Source organism: Mustela nivalis (assembly GCF_964662115.1).
Source record: "Mustela nivalis genome assembly, chromosome: 18".
Classification (NCBI taxonomy): Eukaryota; Metazoa; Chordata; class Mammalia; order Carnivora; family Mustelidae; genus Mustela; species Mustela nivalis.
Genome location: NC_139037.1, coordinates 42,579,518 through 42,601,250, shown reverse-complemented (window position 1 = coordinate 42,601,250; position 21,733 = coordinate 42,579,518). Strand labels below are relative to the sequence as shown.

The 21,733-nt window shown below is 40.0% G+C and overlaps 1 protein-coding gene across 3 annotated transcripts in view; it reads right to left on the bottom strand.

The window, feature by feature from the left end:
- Positions 1-21,717, bottom strand: part of ZNF461 (zinc finger protein 461) — a 36,744-nt gene extending 15,027 nt beyond the window's left edge. Inside the window, exons 1-3 of one of the 3 annotated variants that reach the window (XM_082708904.1) lie at positions 21,576-21,717; positions 6,694-6,900; positions 5,599-5,684 (exon numbers count right to left, since the gene is read on the bottom strand). In XM_082708904.1, coding sequence (XP_082565030.1) covers positions 5,599-5,607 — 9 coding nt within the window. In that variant the 5' untranslated portion in view covers positions 5,608-5,684; positions 6,694-6,900; positions 21,576-21,717. Of the gene's footprint in view, positions 1-5,598; positions 5,685-6,693; positions 7,796-21,575 lie in introns of those variants that run through there. The other 2 variants (XM_082708905.1, XM_082708906.1) reach the window with 2 other exon arrangements.
- Between the last annotated feature and the right edge of the window lie 16 nt (positions 21,718-21,733).

Genomic DNA, 21,733 nt, shown 5'->3' with positions numbered 1-21,733 from the left:
TGGTTGTTTCCAATCTTCTGCTCTAACAAACAATAGTATAATGAATAGTCCTATAAATATGTCACTTTGTATACATACAGGCATATCTGTACCAGAAAGCCTCAGAAATCAGATTGCTAGGTCTAAATGGAAAATGCATTTGTAATTTTGGTAGATCCTGTCAAGTCGTCCTCTACAGCAGCTGGACCACTTTGTCAGACACCAGCAATATATGAAAATACCCGTTTCCTCAGTCAAGGCAGCAAAGCATTTTGTCAAAACATTTTGTTTTTATCAATTTAATGTGATCGCTTCTCGGCCTTTTGGCTAAGATCAAGTGTTATCAATTTAATGTGATAAAGAAATTATATGTCAATAGAATTTTAATTGGTATTTCTTGAATTGTGAGTATTTTTCTTTTTTTTTTCTTTTTTTTTTTTTTAGGGTCTTTCATGTTTCTTTTTCTGTGAAATCTCTATTCATGCCCTTTTGACTCTTTTTCTACTGGGCCCTTGGTCTCATTTTAAAATTTCTAAGTCTTGGGATGCCTGGGTGGCTCAGTTGTTTGGATGACTGCCTTCGGCTCAGGTCATGATCCTGGAGTCCCGGGATCGAGTCCCGCATCGGGCTCCCAGCTCCATGGGGAGTCTGCTTCTCTCTCTGACCTTCTCCTCGCTCATGCTCTCTCTTACTCTCTCTCTCTCAAATAAATAAATAAAATCTTTAAAAAAAAAATTTCTAAGTCTTTATAAGTTAGATGATAAGTTCAGTGTCTGTATGTGAATTGTAAATACCTTTCCCATTTTGTCATTTCTCTTCCTACTTTGCTTACCAATGTTTCTTGCCATGCAGTTTTTCATTTTTATGTAATCAACTTTGTTACTACTTTCTCTTTTAGTTCCTAGAGTTCTGAGTCCTAGTTAGAAAGTCCTTCCTCACATCAAAGTCATGAAGGAGTACTCCCATGTTTTAGTCTAGTAATATTATGATCACATTTTTAAAAATTAAATAATTCAGTTTAACTAGAGTTTATTTTATATGGTAGATGAGTAAAGAATGGGCTTTGTTTTTTGAAAATGGCTCTAGTTACCCAATACTATTTGTCAGTAGCCTATCTTTAACCAAGGAGACAAAATAATTGTTATACAGAGAACTGTAAGATACTGATGGAAAAAACTGAAAAAGACACAAATAAATGAAAAGGTTTTCCCATGAGGAATGGAAGAATTATCAGTGGTAAAACAACTGTATAACTCAAAGCAATCTACAGTCAATATAATCCTTCAAATCCTAATGGAATTTTTTACAGAAATACAACAGATAACACTAAAATTGTATGAAACCATCAAAGACCTCAAGTAGTGAAAGCACTCTTGAGAAAAAGGAACAAAGCTGAGACATCACATATCTTCATTTCAAACCACATTACAAAGCTATATAATTGAAACAGTATGGTACTGGCATAAAAACAGACACAAAGATCAGTGAAACAGAATAGGGAGCCCATACATAATGCTAATTAATTTATGACAAAGGAGCCAAGAATATACAATGGGGAAAGGACAGTCTCTTCAATAAATGATGCTGGGAAAACTGGACAGCCACACGACAAAGAATTAAACTGTACCACTATCTTATACCATACATAAAAATCAACTCAAAATGGACTAAAGACTTGAATGTAAAACCTGAAATTATAAAACCTCTAGAGGAAATCATAGGCAGTAAAGGTACTTGGCAATGACTTTTTGGATATGATACCAAAAAAGCAAAGGCAACAAAAGCAAAAATAAACAAATGGGACTACATCAAACCAAAAATTTTCTGTGAAACCATCAACAAAATGAAAAGGCAACTTACATGGAGAAAATTTTTGTAAATGATGTATCTGATAAGGGTTTAGTAACCAAAATATAAAGAACTCATACAACTCAACAGCAAAAAACCCTAAACCATCTGAATTATAAATGGGCAGAGGACCTGAGTAGACCTTCCTTCAAAGAAGACATAAAAATGTCCCACAGGTACTAGAAACAATCTAAGTGTCTTCCAGTGGATGAATGGATACAGAAAATATGATACACATACACAAGAATATTATTCAACCATTAAGGAAAAAAAGGAGGAGCATGTGGGTGGCTCAGTTAAATGTCCAACTGTTTTTTTTTTTTAATTTTTAAGAGATTTTATTTATTTATTTGACACAGAGTGAGCACAAGTAGAGGGAGCAACAGGCAGAGGGAGAGGGAGAAGCAGGATCCCCACTGAGCAGGGAGCACGATGGGATGGCTTGATCCCAGAACTCTGGGATCATGACCTGAGCCAAAGGCAGATGCTTAACTACTGAGCCACCCAGGAGCCCCAAGTGTCTGATTCTTGATCCCAGCTCAGGTCATTATCTCAGGATCCTGGGATCAAGCCCTATGTTGGGCTCCTCACAGGGGAGTCTGCTTGTCCCTATCCCTCTCCCTCTGCTCCTCCTCTTGTTCATGCTTTCTCTCAAATAAATTAAAAAATAAAATAAAATATTAAAGGAAAAAAAAAGGGAAATCTTACATTTCCAACAACCTGGATGGACCCCGATGGCATTACAATAGGTGACATAAGTCAGACAGAAAAAGACTTATTTGTGAAATTTAAAAACAGAAAACAAAATCAAACTCATAGATACAAAGAACAGACTGGTGGTTGTCAGATGGTGGGGGAGGGTGGTGAAATGGATGAAGCTGGTCAAAAGATATAAACTTCCAGTTATAAAATTAATAATCCCTAGGGATATTATGTACAACATGGTGACTACAGCTATTAATACTGTATTGTATATTTGAAAGTTGCTAAAAGACTAGATCTGAAAAGTATTCATCACAAGAAAGAAAACTAACTACATGTGGTAATGGATATTACCTATATTGCGGTGATCATTTTGTAACATATTCATATACTAAACCACTATGTTGTGCATCCAAAATATAATGTTACATGCCAATTATATCTCAATAAAAATGTCTATCTTTAGCCTGCAGTTTTGAGGTATCACTTTTATCAATATTAAATTACCATACACAGCTGTGGGCTGGATGGTCAGCATGCCACAGATTGCTAACCTCTGCTCTAGATTCTTGAAGGCAGAGATAAAAAGACTGGATAAAAAAGCAAGACCAGGGACATCTGAGTGGCTCAATGGGTTAAGCCTCCACCTTCAACTCAGGGCATGATCTCAGGGTCCTGAGATCAAGCCCCGCATCAGGCTCTCTGCTCAGCAGGGAGCCTGCTTCCCGTGTCTCTCTCTCTCTTTCTCTCTCTGCCTGCTTCTCTGCCTACTATGGGACCTTGGTCGGTCAAATAAATAAATAAAATTAAAAAAAAAAAAAAAGCAAGACCAAACTTTATGCTGTTATATGAAATACACCTAAAGTAAGTTAAAATAGGGACACTTGGGTGGTTCAGTCGATTAAGCATCTGCCTTTGGCTCAGGTCATGATCCCAGGATCCTGGTATCAAGTCCCTCATTGGGCTCCTTGCTCACTGGGGAGCCTGCTTATCCCTTTGCCTGCTGCTCCCTCTGCTTGTGCTCTCTCTCACTCTCTGACAAATAAAATCTCAAAAGAAGTAAATAAATAAATAAATAAATAAAACCTTAAAAAAAAAAAAAGGCTAAAGAAAGTTAAAAGGATGGAAAAAGAGGGGCACCTGGGTGGCTCAGTGGGTTAAGGCCTCTGCCTTCGGCTCAGGCCATGATCTCAGGGTCCTGGGATTGAGCCCCACATCGGGCTCTCTGCTTGGCCGGGAGCCTGCTTCCTCCTCTCTCTCTCTCTGCCTGCCTCCCTGCCTACTTGTGATCTCTGTGTGTCAAATAAATAAATAAAATCTTTAAAAAAAAGATAGCCACCTGGGTGGCTCCGTTAAGCATCTGCCTTCATAAATTTTTAAAAATCTTAAAAAAAAAGATATGCCATGAAATAATAATAAAAGAAAGCTGAAGCAGTTATATTAAAGCAAGAAAAAGAATATTACCACTAGGAACATTTCATAATAAAGGTGTCAATTCATCAATAAAGGAATTTGGGGGTACCTGGCTGGCTCAGTCGGAAGGACATGCCACTCTTGATCTCAGGGTTGTGAGCTTGAGCCCCACTTTGGGTATAGAGATCACTTAAAAATAAGTAAACTTTTAAAAGAAGGACATAGCAATCCTAAGTATGCATGCACCCACTAACAGAATTTCTAAACATAAAGCAAAATGGACAGAATTGTAACAGACAAATCAACAGCTGTATTTGTAAGTTTCAACAGTCCTCTCTCAGTAATTGATAGACCAAATGACCAAAAAAAATCAGAAAAGATATAGAAGAGTTGAGTACTACTATAAAACACTTGACCTAACTGATAAACACTATCTGTCAGTAGTATAACACAGCCTTTTTTTTTCCCCCCAAATGCACATTGAGCATTCGCCAAGATAGTCCACATTTTGGGCCAAAAATAAGTCTCAATAAATTTAGAAGGATTGATATTACAAAGTATGTTCTCTGACCACAAAAGAATTGAATAAATTAAAAACAAATTCTCAAAAAGATATGAAAAAGTCCCTCAAAATCTGTAAGTTAAAGAATGCTCTTCTAAGTAGCCCATGGGTAAAAGAAAAAAGGGAATCTTGAGCTCAAAAAAAAAAAAAAAGAAAAGAAAAGAAAAGAAAATTAAACCCAAAGTACACAGAAAAAAAGGAAAGAATAAGATCAGTAATTAATAAAATAGCAATCAAGGCAAGGGCAAACTGGAGAGAAAAATCAATAAAACTAAAAGCTAGTCTTTGAAAAGATCAATAAAATTGATAAATTGCTAGTATACTGATTAAGAAAAAAGACATAAATTATTAAGATCAGGAATTAAGAGGGCAGTATTACTATAGACCTGACAGGCATTAAAAGGATAATAAGGAAATATCATAAACAACTTTATACTAACAAATCTGGCAACTAAATAGAAATAAATGAATTTCTTGAGAGAACAAATTACTAAACTGATTCAAAAAGAAATAAGACTGGGGTTCCTGGGTAGCACAGTCGTTTGAGCCTCTGCCTTTGGCTCAGGTCATGGTCCTGGGGTCCTTGGAGTGAATCATGCATCAGTCTCCCTGCTGGGCTCAGGCTCTGGGCTAGGTGGGGAGACTGCTTCCCCCTCTGCCCCTCCCCGCCGCTTGTGCACTTGCTCTCTCTCTCCCTCCCTCTTGAATAAATAAATAAAATCTTCAAAAAAAAAAAAAAAGAAAGAAAGAAAACTCCCAAAAGCCCTGTATCAATTTAAGCAGTCTCCCCATGAAGAAAACTCCAAATTCAAATGGTGTGTTCACTTTCTACTGATGCTGTAACAAATACAGTAGCTTAAAACAACAAATTTAGTATCTTGCAGTTGTGTATGTATTTCGTTGACTGCTTACAGGAACACTGGGTTAGAAAGGAGAGGAGCAAAAAGGGAAGACTTTAAAATTCTGAAACCACCACTTACTCACTAATAAGTCTGTACGATAGTCAGGCAATAATATCAGTATTAAGAATGCAAATATTCATATGACTATAGGAAAAAAAGGACATCAATTAGAAACAAAAAAAATCAACTTACATGGGCCATGTTTTTAAGAATTCAATGTATTAGTCCTCTTCTTAGTTCCACTTTAGAAGAAACTCTCAGCGCAAAGAAAAATATTGCTGGATGAGAGGGATTTAAAAAAAAAGACATGAGATGATCCTGCTTCTTAGCTCCCAAAGTGCTAATATAGAATGACATTTTTCTCCCCTCTTCATGTCTACTCTGTCCAGTCCCCACAGACTTCTTAGACACTGATTCTGGATGTGCAACAGTGCTATTCTTTCCTCCTACTCTAGGTGTTTCTAAGGTGAATGGCAGAATTAGTGAGGTAGAGAAGAACTATGAGACACCAGGCCCTTCCGAAGTAATCTGTAAAATCAATGTGGAGCTGAACTCACAACCCCAAGATCAAGAATCCCATGCTGTACTGACTGAGCCAGTCAGCTGCCCCCAAGCAGGCCCTTCTTAAAGCTCAAACTTTGTGTGACCTTGTGTGTGATGTGGAGTAGACATTGTCTGTGACCATGGTAGTAACTGTGATTCCATGATACTTGGTGATGTGTTTGAGCTCTACAGATAACTGTTGGGGATGAGGGTTAAGTGGGCATAAGGGGAGTTGTGATTGGGGAGTGGTCGTTTTGTATTACTATATAGGTGTCTGGGTCTTAGGCTGTGCGATTATGATAAACGTGGGTTGGATTACGTCTTTTTGGCTTTGTGTTGTATGAATCTACAGTTGGATACTGGAATGTCTCCCTAACTGCCTGATTATGTGAACCTGGGAGTAACGCTTTGGGTAATTGTGCTTTTTTAAATTTACTCAAGTATCTGAGGCTTACAGAAATAGCCACCAGCAATCATGGTCACAATCACATACAAACTCCATTCACACAAATGGTCACGCAGACAAGTACACTGTCACAAAAGCACGCTCCCGAATCCAGTCGCTCTCAAGACTAACCGCCAAATACACTTAGTCCGGAGACAAAATCATTAGTCCGGAGACAAAATTCCCTTCACGAGCTTACAACCATCCAATTTACCCTCCCTAGAGCAGCTCCCGCACTTCAGAGGCCTAACACTCCAGACACTCTTCTTGCCAAGGCCTGGAGCTCCAGGAGTCCTTACCTTCAGCATCCTCAGGAAGGGCTCTGGTCCAAATTCTGATTCGCATTCCACGAGAGACCGCACACCTAGTCTTGCACGCTCTGCTGGTTGGGTAGAAAGCTCTCACCAGTCTCAGCAGCCGACCACTCTGCCAACGTTTCTACCGGAACTAGCTTTGAACCGCTGTGTCCTCTGGGAAACGTAGTCCGAAAGGAAAGCACGCGTGAGCTGAAAGAGGTAAATCCTCCGCTGCATTTCGGTATGCACCTGCGCAGTTTCACTCCGAGCTTGGAGTGACTCTACAACCTCTCCCCTTCCAAGGCTCAGACCCGAAATTTGGGTCCGATTTGGGGACCTCGGATTTCTCTGAGGGCGGATTTCAAGCCTGGCACCGTAGCTGTCCCTACTCCCTCAAGGTGGACGCGCACGTGCTGTAGTTTGATAATTGTTATTCGATGCGGAGAGATCCGGCCTTCGTTTGTAAGGTGGCAATGTGAACTGTGTTTTCTGAGTCCGAAGATGCGAGTGGCCAAGGACGAATTTGATAGGCAGGGAGAGGATGTGAGGGAGAGGATGTGTGTGTTACACCGACTGTGTCCTGAGTGAGGAAATAAGTTTGTGAAACGTTTTTGAGACCGTTTGAAATAGTGGTCGGGCTGTATACCTGTATGGGACCGTGCGCAGTGATTGTGAAGTGATGTATTAGAACGTGGCTTAGGCGCGAGGGGCATTTGAAACCTGTGATTGATTACGCATGCTTGTGGGTGGCGCGAGTGTGCGGGCAGTGAGTTTGTAACGTTCTGTAGGAGGCTGTTTGCGCTGGGTCTACCTATGACTAGCAGGAGCGGTTGAATGTGTAAGTGTCCCGCCTTGGGAAGGGAGGAGGCTGGTCTCCCTGATGGACGAAACCGATCCCTGGGCCGGGGGAGCTGATCTGAATCTTACGTGTACGCGTGGAAGAGGAGTGAAGCAACATTGTGGGGTCTAAGTGTGTATGTATGAGAAACCAGAACTGAGAAGGGTGGAAACTAATACAGATTATCTGCCAGAAGAGGCAAATCTCCTATCTCAAAGTGCCATGTGAAGAAATTTATCTGTGAGAACAAGTGGTTGTGTTTCTGGATCTTTTTTTTTTTTTTTCTTAAGATTTTATTTATTTATTTGACAGACAGAGGTCACAAGTAGGCAGAGAGGCAGGAAGAGAGAGAGAGGAGGAAGAGGCTCCCTGCGGAGCAGAGAGTCATACGTGGGGCTCGATCCCAGGACCCTGGGACCATGACCTGAGCCGGAGGCAGAGGCTTTAACCCACTGAGCCACCCAGGCGGCCCTGGATCTGATTCTTGATCACATGTATGAGTTGGTTTGCACTTGATATTGTCCAAGGTGTTGAGTGAGATATCCAAAGTATGGGAAAGTGGTCTGTGGCTGTACCCAAGTCTCTGCATGAATTGTATGACAGTGCAAGGGCAGGTGATTAAACGTTGTGACTTTGAGGTTGATGTATGTGAGTTTTAACTGAGTATGCCTGGGAGATCATGTGAGAGATCTGGTAAATTTGTTTGTGTGTGTTTGAGTGTAACTTATGCAAGTTAAAATCTGGATGGAAGATAATGTGTGTGGTTGTCATCTGGATGTAGTAACTATATGAGAGACTACAATATTATGAGTGTGAGATTGAGTCCTGTCAACCTCTTCACTTACCTCTAAAAAGACGATAATAGTTAAGCTTCCTGAAGCGTAGGTTTTACTTAAAAATTAAGTTTCCAATGGAAATTTTTTTAAAGATTTCATTTATTTATTTGATAGAGAGATCACAAGTAGGCAGGGGGGGGGGGAAGCAGGCTCTCTGCTGAGCAGAAAGCCTGATGCGGGGCTCGAACACAGGACCCTGAGATCGTGACCTGAGGTGAAGGCAGAGGCTTAACCCACTGAGCCATCCAGGTGCCCCTCCAGTGGAAATTTTTAAAAATTTAAGTATAACTTAAAATGTGGATTTTAAAAATATGAAATAACATTGCAATGAATGCAAAATGACATGAAAGATTTTTTTTAAATATCTGTTACAGAGAGTATGGTTAGTACACTTTGGTGGAAGTGAAATAGATGAGAAGTCTAAATTTTAGTTGATCTGTGTAAGTGAAAGAGTTCTAGTTATGTGAACAAAAGTCTAACTTGAATAATAAAAAGTCATGGACTGTCAGTCAATTCTCAGACTCGACCCAGTATACAGACTCAGAACACCTTGAATGAAAAACCCTGCTAAACTGCCGAAAATTTATGCTGGTAATTTCCCCCCTTGTCTTCCTAAAGGAACCCACAGCTTTTACCAGGGAGACCAAACTTTGAGGAAAAGGAAAAAATCAAACCGTGGACACTGGCTTTGAGCGGACACTAATTCCAGGAGACCCAAAACCTCACTGGTCTACCAGTCAGGGTAGAGGCTTAAGGAGGTCTGTGATCAGTGTTAAGGTCCATCTCACAGCAGACCCAGCACTTGCCTGAATCCATCCTGTGGTTTCCCCCCCAGTTCTGGAATGGATAATTGAAACAGACATACTCAGCACTGTCTCTCTGGCTGCTGAGTGAGGAAAGGACAAGTGGAAACTACCAAAACTACCTCTACCTAAAAATAAATAATAGACCAAAAGAAATACTGCATTCCTGGAGGGACTGCAGAGATTAGTGCCACTACTAAGAACATATAAATGCAGAGGTGATGAATTCCCAGCATATCCCCATTCAACTTGCCTATATGGCCTCTGCAGACAACAGAAATTTTGGAGAATGACAATGGGTTAAGCTGGTGGTGACTCCAGCTGCAGCTGTTTTACCAGATGTGTTTTCATTACCTAAACAAATTAACAAACTAACACATTTCCTTGGTATCTGCCATGTGAGTACTGCTCTGTTAATTTTCCCTCTCCATCCCTGTTAATAAAGACAACCAGAACCAATTGTTTTCACTTGGCAAAAACAAGTAAATAATTTCAGTATCCTACCTCAGGGGTACATCAGCTCCCCGGCCCTATAATTTAGTTTCCATGTATAATAACTTAGTTCACAGGGATCTTAGTTCTCTTTCCCTTCCACAAGATGTCATATTGGTCAATTACATTGATGACATTATGCCATTGGACCTTGCGAGCAAGAAATTACAACTACTCTATAGATTTACTGATAAGACATCTGGATGTCAGGGTTGGGAAATAAATCTAACAAAAACCTAAGAGGCCTTCTATTACCTCAGTGAAACTTCTAGAGATCCAGTGGTGTGGGGCATGTCATGATATCCCTTCTAAGTTGTTGCATCTGGCTCCTCCTACAACTAAAAAAGAGGCACAAAGCCTAGTGGACCTCTGGATTTTGGAGGCAACCTCTTCCTCATTGGGGTATGTTACTTCCCACTTACCAAGTGATGTGAAAAGCTGCTAGTTTTGAGTAGGACCCAGAACAAAAGAGGGCTCTGTGACTCTGCAACAGGTCCAGACTGCTAGGCAAGCACTTTGCCTCTTGGGCAATAAGGCCCAGTAAATCCAAGAGTGTTGGGGCGCCTGGGTGGCTAAGTGGGTTAAGTCTCTGCCTTCAGCTCAGGTCATGATCTCAGGGTCTTGGGATCAAGCCCTGCATCGGGCTCTGCTCAGCAGGGAGCCTGCTGCCTCCCCTCTCTCTGCCTGCCTCTCTGCCTGCTTGTGATCGCTCTCTCTGTCAAACAAATATATATATATTTTTTTAATCCAAGGGTGTTTGAAATATCAGAGGCTGGTAATGATGTTGTCTGGGGCCTTTGGCAGGACCCTACCGATGGGTCACAGTGCAGGCCCTTAGGATTTTGAACCAAAGCCATGCCATTCTCTGCAGTTAACTACTCTCCTTTTGAGAAACACGTTTCAGCCTGCTACTGAGACTTAGAGACTAAACATTAAACCATGGGCCACCAAGTTAACATCATAAACTGGGTATAATCTGACCCAGCTATTAAGCTGGGTGTGCAGAGCAGCACTCATAAAATGGAAGGGATGTTTAAATGATTGGGCCAAGTATGCCCTGAAGGCAAAGTTATCCTACTGGTCAGAGTTTTAAGCAGTGCACCTGGGTTTTTGTTGTTTTGTTTTCCTGCTTGGAAGAAGAAATGGTCAGCTGTACGATTCACAGGCTGTGGCCAGTGGTTTGGCTGGGTGGTCAGGAGGTTGGAAGGAACATGATTGGAAAACTCATGTGAAGGAAGTCTGGAAAAGAGGTATAGACCTCTCTGCATGGGTAAAAGTGAAGCTCTTTGTGTCTCGTGTTAAATGCTCAGCAGAAGAGGATTTTAATAAAGTGGATAGGATGACCCAGTCTGTGGACACCATTCGGTTCTTTCCTCAGCCACCCTATCATCACCAATGGGTTCTTGGACAAAAAGGCCATAGTGGCAGTGATGGCCATTACCCATGGGTTCAGCAACACAAGTGTCCACTCATTAAGGCTAACCTGGTTATAGCCACTGCTGAATGCCCAATCTGCCAGCAACAGAGACCAACACTGAGTCCCCAATATGGCACCATTCTCTGGTGGCAAGTTGATAACATTGGACTTGATAACATTGGACTGCTTCCATCATGAAAGAGGCAATATTTTTTTCTTTCTAAATAGAACAGACACTCTGGATACAGATTTGCCTATACCGTACATAATGCTTCTGTCAAAACTACCCTCAGTGGACTTACAGAATGCCTTATGATAGTGGTATCATGGTATTCTAAACAGCATTGCTTCTGATCAAGGAACTCATATCACAGTAATTGAAGTACATCAGTAGGCCCATCTTCATGGAATTCACTAGTCTTCCCAAGTTCCCCACCTTTCTGAAGAAGCTAGCTTGACAGAATGGAATGATGTTTTACAGACTCAGTCACAATGCCAGCTAGGTGGCAGTGTCTTGCAGGGCTGGGGGATGGTTCTACAGAAGACTCTTTATGCTCTGATATCACCATCCATTATCTGGTGCTGTTTTTCCCATAGTCAGGATTCATAAGGCCGGGAATCATGGGGTAGAAATGGGAATGACACCACTCACTATTACCCCTGGTGACCCAACAGCAGAATTTTTGCTTCCCCTCCCCACAACCTGTGCTCTGCTGTACAGAGGTCTTAGTTCCAAAGGGAATGCTTCTACCAGGAGATACAATGATACCATTTAACTGTAAATTTAACTGCTACCCAACCACTTTGGGTTTCTCATCCCTCTGAATCAAAAGGCAAAGAAGGGATTAAGGGTACTGTCTATGGTGATTCATCTTAACTACCAAGGGGAGGTTGGACTCCACAATGGTGATAAGGAGGAGTGTATCTAGAGTACAGGAGATCCTTTGAGGCTTCTAATATTGCCCTGCCCTATGATTAAGGTGAATGGCAAACTACAAACTATAAAGGCAGGATTATTCAAGGGCCACACACCCAAGAATGAATTTTATGTCACTCCACCAAGTAAAGAACCATGACCAACTGAGGAGCTTGCTGTGGGCAAAGGGAACATGGAATGGGTGATGGAAGAAGGTAGTTATAAATGCCTACTACAACCATGGGACCAGTTTCAGAAATTGGACTATAATTGTCATGAGTGTTTAGTTGTGTGTTTGTATGTAGTATATAAATCTTTATTCCTTTTTTATATCATTATCATGTGATATAAGATGTATTGACCTTATAGTATATAAGTATTATTAACTTTATATCGTAATACTTAAGTTGTGGGATATAAGGGAGGAAAGTAAACACTATGCAAGACTTTGCACCCTCTTCTGCGGAAAGGATTCGTGTATTTTTTTGGTTGTATGCAAGATAGTTGTATTATGTTAGGTGGAAGTATGTCCTTGTTACTGGTTTTTTTCAGATATTAAGTATCGTTTAGGGAGATGCATATAGGTGCCAAGTTGGCAAGGGGTGGACTTATGAAGCCTAATTTTATGTAATATGGCTGGGTCATGATGCCCAAATATTTGGTCAAATATCATTCTGGATGTGCCTGTGAAGGTGTTTATTAGATGAGATTAACATTTAATTTAAATTAAAGATTACCCTCCAGAATGTGGGTAGGCCTCATCCAATCAGTTGAAGGCCTTGATAGACTAAAGACTTCCCTCTCCCAGAGCAGAAGGGAACTCTGCCAGCAGATAGCTTTTGAACTCAAACCTCAACTGTTCCCTGAGTATTTAACCTGCTGACCTGACCTACAGATTTTGGACTTAACAGGCTTCCACAATCTCATGAGCCAAGCCAATTCCTTAAAATCTCTTTCTTAACTCAATACATAGACACACAGAGACACACACATATATCCTGTTGTTTCTGTTTCTCTGGAGAACTCTGACTAATACACTATTATAAGGACATGTATTGTCTAATTTAATTCTCATGAGAACCCTGTGAGGGAAGTATTACCATTCTCAGCATACTGCTTAGGCAAGTGAGGCATCAGGGCTGAAATAAGTTGTGAAATGTCACAGAGTTCCTGAGAGATGAAACTAGAACTTGAGTTCCAGAGTCCTCAATCTTTATTTAACACTGGATTCTACTATTTTCCAACTCCTTTCCAACATTCTGCTGTATTTCACTAAGCCATTCCTGATGAGTATATCTCTTTGACAAATTGAGGCCAATATCATGATGATTATAGTGTGGTCTATCATATCTTAATTAACACATTGTTTATTCTGAAACTTTTTTTAACTAATTATTATCAAAAATTCTTTTTAAAATTATTTATTTGAGAGAGAGAGTATGCACACACAATGCGGGGGGGGGGGAGTACAAGGGAGGAGAGAGAGAGAGAGAGAGAGAGAGAAAAGCAGACTCCCCACTGAATAGAAAGCCCAACTCAGGGCTTGATCCTAGGACACTGGGCTAATGACCTGAGCCAAAGGCGGACATTTAACCAACTGAGGCACCCAGGTGCCCCCATCATCAGGAACTCTTCAGTGAACATCCTTGTAATACTTATTTATTTTTAATTCTTCCTAAGTATCCTAGATGTAGGATTTCTATATAAGACATTAGACATACATACAGTATACAAGAAGCTGTGCCTATGTGCTTGGATGAAGCACAGATGAATAAGATATAATTGCTACCTTTATGTTGTTCATAATCCTGCAGGGGAAATAAAAGTAAGTCAAAGGTAGAACATGACAAAGACCTCTGGAGAAGTACAATGATAAAACCACAGGAGTTCACAATAAAGAATTCTAACTATAGCAGCATTCCAAATTATTGTGAATTCATAGGAACTCTGGAATGTGAACTTTCCCTAGTCAAGTTTATGCCCTAGAGTTTTATTTCTCTTGATGTTGGATCCAAAGGGAAAACTAATGGAGCAAGGTGATTCTCTCACTAGTTGCAGGCAGGGCATTTTGGTTAATATTTCAGAAGTGAAATAAATTCTTCCATCAAAAGACATAAAACAACTAGACCAGGATTTGAGCCTCTTAGCTCTTCTCTAGGCAGAAAACCCCTACGTATGCTTGGAAATAAACTATTAGAAGGACATAAGAGAAATCATTCATAGCCAACTATATTTAGAATATGTTGAGCTATAAATCTAACCTAAAGACCCACAACAGGGCTTTTTTGGCCTATTTTTGAAGAACTTTCTTTTAATAAAATTTCTTAAGACAATCTAAAATCAAGACATTCTTGGTTCCTGAAAAGAAAATAGGAAGTATACTTAAACTTAAATTTATGGAAGTTATGGAAGTATACTTAAACAAAAAAATCAGTGTCATAGACTAGAAACCAATAATGTTAGCTTTTAGAGGTATAAATTGAGATATTTTTCTTTCTATTGCTGATGTCTGACATTCTATCCATCTGATATATATGACCTTATGGTAAATGGTTATACATGTTGTATAGTAACTTGCTTAAGCCACTGTCATATATTTTTGAATTTTTCTCTATTTTTTGGTTATTCCTCAATTTAATTTTTAGTGACCACTTAATACCTTATTGTGAGGAAGTTATGGAATTTATTAAATTTGTATATTCTTGCTGGACTCAGAAAGCTTAACCATACCAGAGAAATTCCTTCTACATCCTGCCTAGTTCCTGCATCTGGCCAACCTTCTTCATTCTTCCAGGGTCATATGGGGCTAGGCTTTGTGGAGTTGCAATGTTTTTGTCATTGGCAGTACTATCACTTCCAAAGATGTCCATCAAGTTCTCCAAGGTGAAGAGTGAATCCCTCAGCCCTGTTCAGAAGGATATAACTACAAGGATGGGATGTTGGAGCCTTATTTTGTGGATTAAAATATTTTTGCTCATTATATCCCCCTTCAGTATGAATCTCAGGAGAGCCTTTGAAGAACTGATTTGGCATCTGTATAATTGGAAACTGCATTTTGTATTTACTGAGGCTTCCTTTTCTTGATATCTAAGGTGATTTGATCTTCCTCTGGCCCTTCTACTTTCTTCTCTGATTGGCAGCACCTTGGCAGACTCGAGTCCCATTTCATTTCTTATATATAGTAGTTTATATCTCTAAGCCAGATGTGATTTCCTTTTTTTTTTTTATAAACAATGAGTTTATTTTTTTTTAAGATTTTATTTATTTATTTGACAGGCAAAGATCACAAGGAGGCAGAGAGGCAGGCAGAGAGAGAGAGAGAGGGGGAAGCAGGCTCCCTGCTGAGCAGAGAACCTGATGCGGGACTTGATTCCAGGACCCTGAGATCATGACCTGAGCTGAAGGCAGCGGCTTAACCCACTGAGCCACCCAGGCGCCCCAGATGTGATTTCCTTATTAGAAGGAAGGAGACAGCCCTGAATGGTAGAGAAACCAATGAGTAAACAGACTCCAGGAAGAGGGAAGCCGTTGCAGTTAAAAGCCCAGATGATGTGAAAAGCTAGAGTTTGAGCAGCTTTCTTTAGCCTGAATATTCAAAGATACATCACCATCATCCCCAAGCAGAAGAGACCTCAGGAGAAAGTAAACTTGCCAACACCTTCATCTTGGACTTCAGATTCCAGAACTGTGAGAAAATTAATTTTTGTTGTTTAAACCATCCAATTGGTGGTATTTTGTTATGATAGCCCTAGCAAACTAATCTAGGAATATTAGCCCTTTGTTTATGATACATCCTGCAAATATTTTTTCCCAATTTGTAAGTTGTCTTTTGATTTTTGTAGTCATGATCTTTGGATATTTTCTCTTATTGCATCCGTTTTCTGAATCACAGTAAGAAAGTTCTTTCTTGGGGTGCCTGGGTGCCTCAATGGGTTAAAGCCTCTGCCTTCGGCTCAGGTCATGATCCCAGGGTCCTGGGATAGGTCAAGGCGGGCTCTCTGCTCAGCAGAGAGCCTGCTTCCCCGTGCCCCCCACCCACCTCTCTGCCTACTTTAGATCTCTGTCAAATAAATAAATAAAATCTTAAAAAAAAAAAGTTCTTTCTTACATTGAGGCTAAAGAGGGATTCACCAATGCTTTCTTCTAAGACCAATATGATTTCATTTCTTATGTTTACATTCCTAATCTATTTGGAGTTTATTCTTGTGGTATGATAATGTAAAGATATAATTCTATTTTTGTCCAAATGGCAAACCAGGAAACTTGTTCCAGCTATGTGCTTATATTTTAATTTTTTATATCACTGTAGATTTACATGCAGTTGTAAGAAATAATACAGAGAGCCTACATAACCTTCATCGGGTTTCCCTCAATGGTTATTTCTTGTAAAATTGTAATATAATATCATGACCAAGATATTGATGTTGAAACAGTACACAAAACTTGTATCTTTTGCCAGTTTCACATGCACTCATTTGTGTATCTATGTGTATACTTAGTTCTATGCATTTTTTTATTTGTGCAGAGTCATGTGAAAACCACTACCACCATGATTCAGAACAGCTCTATCCCAAGAATCTCTTTTGCTATGCTTGTATAGTCAGAGCCACCTCCTCTCCACCCAGTTCCTAGCATCTTCTAACCTGCTCTCCATCTCTATAGTTTTGCATTTTAAGAATGTTATATAAATGGATTCATTTATACAACATTTATATAATTTACAAATTGTAACTTTTATGAGATTGGTTTTCAGTTAGCATAATTCCCTTGAGATCACCCAAACTGTTTCAGTGGTTCGTTCCTTTTTATTGCCAGTGTTTTTCTATGGTAAAGATAAACCCCAGTTTGTTTAACCATTTACCTGTTAAAAGACATTTGGGTTATTTCCAGTTTTGGGTTATTACAAATCAACTATGAACATTCACGTATAGGTGTTTGTGTAAACCTATGTTTTCATTTCTCTGGGAAAAATGGCCAAGATGACAGTTGGCTGGGTCGTATGGTAAGCTATGCACTAACTTTTACTGTGAAACTTCACTTAATTCATTTTTGTTCATTCCCAGCTCTTTGGATAACATTATCCACAGGATAATCCACATTATCTATAGGAATTTATGTTTGCAGCATCATTGGTCATAAGGGGAATGCAAATTAAATATCAATGTACCACTACACACCCGTTACAATGGCTAAAATTCAAAAGACTGACAATAATAATGCTAATCAGATAAGGCAACTGGAATTCTCATACACAGCACATGGGAGCATAAAATGGAACATTCACTTTCAAACACTATTTTGCAGTATTTGTTAAATATAAACATTTACTTTCTAACCTAGCAATTCTATTCTTGGGTACATAACACAGACAGCTGATTTCACATGCATGACAAAGACTGACACAAGAATGTTCTTAGTAACTTTACTCATAATATCCCAAAGCTGGAAACTCAAATACTCCATCAACAAGAGAATGGATAAATAAATTATGATATATTCGGACAATATAATACTATACAATACTATGTTAAGTTACAAGCTACTGCTGCATACAGCATGGGTCCTGTTATGGATACAATGTTGGACGAAAGAGGCCAGACACAAAAGTACATACTGCATGATTGCAGTTCTGTAAGGTTCAATTATTGTGACAGAGCCCAAAATAAAGGGGGGGGGGGTGCCTGGGTGGCTCAGTGGGTTAAGTCTCTGTCTTTGGCTCAGGTCATCTCAGGGTCCTGGTATCAAGCCCCGCATTGGGCTCTCTGCTCCGTGGGGAACCACTTCCCCTTCTCTCTCTGCCTGCCTCTCTGACTACTTGTGATCTCTCTCTCTCTCTCTCTCTCTCTGTCAAATGAGTAAATTTTTTAAAAAATCTTAAAAAAATAATGGTTAACTTAGAGGTATAGTGATTGGGAAGAGTCATGAGAGAGGCTTCTGGGATGTTGGAGTTTATCAAATGGTGAGTGTAAGGTTTATAAAATAAATCATTAAGCTATGGTTTTAAGATCTGTGTTCTACTTTGTTCAAAACTCTTACTTAAAATGGAGGAAAAGATATTATACACGCTCAGTAAATGGTGGGTCTATGTTTTGAATCCACATTTCTCTAACTACAAAATCAGTTCATTGAATTCTGGTTTTTATCCCAGACTCCCAGATTTTATTAAATTAAATGAAACCTCAGCATAGGTAATTAAACAAAGACAATTTCCACTAAAGGTAGATTTGAAGGACTGATAATACTCTATATTAGTAGAATAGACACTTTTCATGGTATGTTAGTGAAAATTTAAGCAGGGCATTTGATGAAGGTATATAAGTCGATTTTAACTTTGAAAGCCTCATTCTCAACAATGTTTAAGACTTTAAGATACACATGTTCACAAAAAGGAGTGTGCCATGAAGTGCTATATGGAGAAAAGCTAGCAAGAAGTTAAATATCCTTCAATAGGGAAATGTCTGGATCGTATTGTAGGCAAAACATTGTAACAGTTTGTAATTTGATGGCATAATAAAGCTGTTCACTATATTTTGCTAGATGAAGGTAGATTACAAAACAGTATTGTGGTGTGATTCTTTTTTAAAATAATAAATCCTACATGCCTATATCCATGTGTTAATTCATAGAGAAACAGATGAAATGACTTGGAATGAAATGTTCAAAGAAGCTCTTTCTAAATGAGCTATATTTTAAGCTTTTCTGTATTTTCTAAATTTCTGAATTAAGAATGCACTAACTTTACAGCCAGAAAAAAATAGAGCTAATCCCTCCCTCTTTGAAAGCAGAAGAAATAATAGAAGGAGATATGTGTATGGAACACAGAGTAGAATTCTGTAGTGGGATGAATTCTGGCTTTAAGAGGTCTGAACTTTCTTCATAGTTATGAAGCCTTTCAGAATTCTGCTACCTTAAAGGTAGTCTTAAATTTTGAAACCTAAGATTTTTTTTTATTTAAATTCAGTTAGCCAAGGTATAATACGAAATCTAGGATTTTAATACACAATGGATTCCTCTTGCTGCTTGCCTCTCAATTACCTCAGCTCAGATCTCAAATTGCCAATCTCTCCACCAGCCATTGCTCCAGTAAGGAAATCACACCTGCCTTGGAAATTGATTAATACTAAGCCCTGCACGTAGGAGAAGAAATGCGACTTAGGTCTGATGTGGCTGCAGAAATTCAAACCATTCTTTTGATGAGCAGGCAGAAGAGGAAATAATCTGAAGGACTGGGATGATGACACTTTAGAAAACACAGCAGAGATGCCCATTTCTACCTCCAGGAATTGATTAAATCAGCCCTTCAGAAAATTAGCTAAGTACCCTAACAAATCCCAGTGAAGGAACTAAGATGGCTCCAGAATGCAGATTTTTTTTTTTTAAGATTTTATTTATTTATTTATTTGACAGAGAGAAATCACAAGTAGATGGAGAGGCAGGCAGAGAGAGACAGAGGGAAGCAGGCTCCCCGCTGAGCAGAGAGCCCAATGCGGGACTCGATCCCAGCACCCTGAGATCATGACCTGAGCCGAAGGCAGCGGCTTAACCCACTGAGCCACCCAGGCGCCCCCAGAATGCAGATTTTGAATTGGAAAGGGGAAAGGAGATTTTGTAATCATGGAGACCAGTTAATTAGTTAAATAAATGTATATAGATCCTATCTCACACCCTTGAGCAAATTACTCTGAGTGGATTGAGTCATCTATACTCCACTCAGCAGAAGTCAATACCCCATTCCTAAGTCAATGGACCCATGAAATGATAGAAACCCATGTCCTGTTAAGGTTCTGGAAGGGAATGTAAAGTTGGTGAAGACATGGAAGCTGGACAGTAAGAAGGAGTTGCTCAGCTTTGCTGAGCAAAGCTGATAAATTATAAAATATCCATGTAAAATAATACCAAGATAAACAAACGCAAAGCTGTAGAATAACTAAGGATATAGAAAATTTTCAAGATATAATACCAGTAGAGAAATCACTTTACAAAACAGGTTGACCAATACAATTTTATCAATATGGAGTGATAGATTTTTAAAAAGTTAAACATCTTTTTCACTTATCTGTTGCTATGTAACCATCCCCAAAGTTTGTGGCTTAAAACAAAAAGCATTCATTAGCTCATTATTCTGTGGTTGGCAAATTGGGCTTGGATTGGCTGAGCAGTTCTACTAATTCCACTCATCTCGACAGCAGCCAGTGGCTTGGTGGGGGCTGGATGGTCTAATATGGTCTCAGTGAAATATCTGGCAATTGCTGCTGAATGTCACCTGGGCTTCTGTCTCCAGGTGATCTTTTGTCTTTAATCAAGCTAGTCATAACCTTCTGTTTGAAGTGGTCTGAGGGCGGGAAGAGGAAAAGAGCAAAAGCTGCAAGACTTCCTAAGGCTTTATCTTGAAAGTCTTAGAACGTCACTTCTACCACGTGCTGTTAGTCAAAGTATATCACAGGGTCCTGCCTAACAGTAACCTACCATTTCAGGAGAAGAACAATTATTCCCTTTTCTGAAAAACAGAACAAGGGCCACAAAACCCCCAACCTTGAGGTTGGTTTCAGATATGCCCAGCAATGTTTTCTTTTATTCAGAACTCTTCATTTAGAGAAGAGCACTGAAGGGGAAGGGGACAAAAATCATCAAACACCAGACCTTGGAGCACAGAGTAGGGAAATTGGAAGATATTCTTCAACACCACACAGTCTCTTGCCATCTATCACACACAGAAGTAAAGGGGACATGGGGAGTACTGCTAATCCTTTTTAGTATCAAAGGAAAAAGCCAGGGTCACTGACATCCAGGGCTGAAACTTTCTCTAAGTTCACATCAAGTTTCCTGGGGAGAGAGCTTTGGGAAGATGTGGTTCTGAAACCATGGACCTTGACCTCAACTCCCAAGGGTGATCCTTTGAGGAAGGAATCTTACTCCTAGGTTCTCCAGATGTCTTCCTAGGACTTTGCCTAAGGGACTCTTCGAATTCTAAAGTTCATTCCAAAAACAGGTTTGTGCTTTTTTGCTTGTATGTAACATTTATACTACCAGTCAAATATCTGACTCCCTTTTGGTGACCTTTTCTCTGCAGCTGGGGTGCATGGCTCTAAAGCAGGAAGAAAAAGGGAACGCAGGCATACACCCCCAAGAAAGAATAGAACCTAAAACTGACCCCTAGATGGGCAACATCATCTTCACTGATAACCCCACTGTGTTAAGCGCGAAGCTAGGCACTGGAGGTGGTTGTGCCCTGACAAGGCAGCTCAGGCCATGCTTCGGTGCAGCGCGACTCTAGTCAAACAGGCATTGCAGTCTTCACAAGCATACACACACTCTCTGTGAAGTCTTCAACAGACCCCTCAGTCCCGATTTTAAACCCAGAACTGAAGACATAAAGCTCTGTCATCACACAACCAAACTCGTACCGGTCAGAGAATTAAAAGCCTCTCCCGTCACACTAGGAAACAACTTATGATGGTCGGTCTCAAACCCCACAGTGTCACATGCCTCACATCACAGTCGACTGGTCACCCACAATGTCCTGCATCCAATTAGGGACACACACGCATGTCTACACCTGTCAGGGCCACATCACCGTACATACTCGCACTCGGCTTCGTCACGACCACAAACGCGCGTACAGAGGCTTGAGACCCGGGCTCCACACACCCCGTCAGCACTGTGGGGGCGATGGGCTTCCTCACCGTGAGCGACGGTTGCCACTCGGAGCGCGACGACTTTCAGGTAGTCGGGCGATAATGA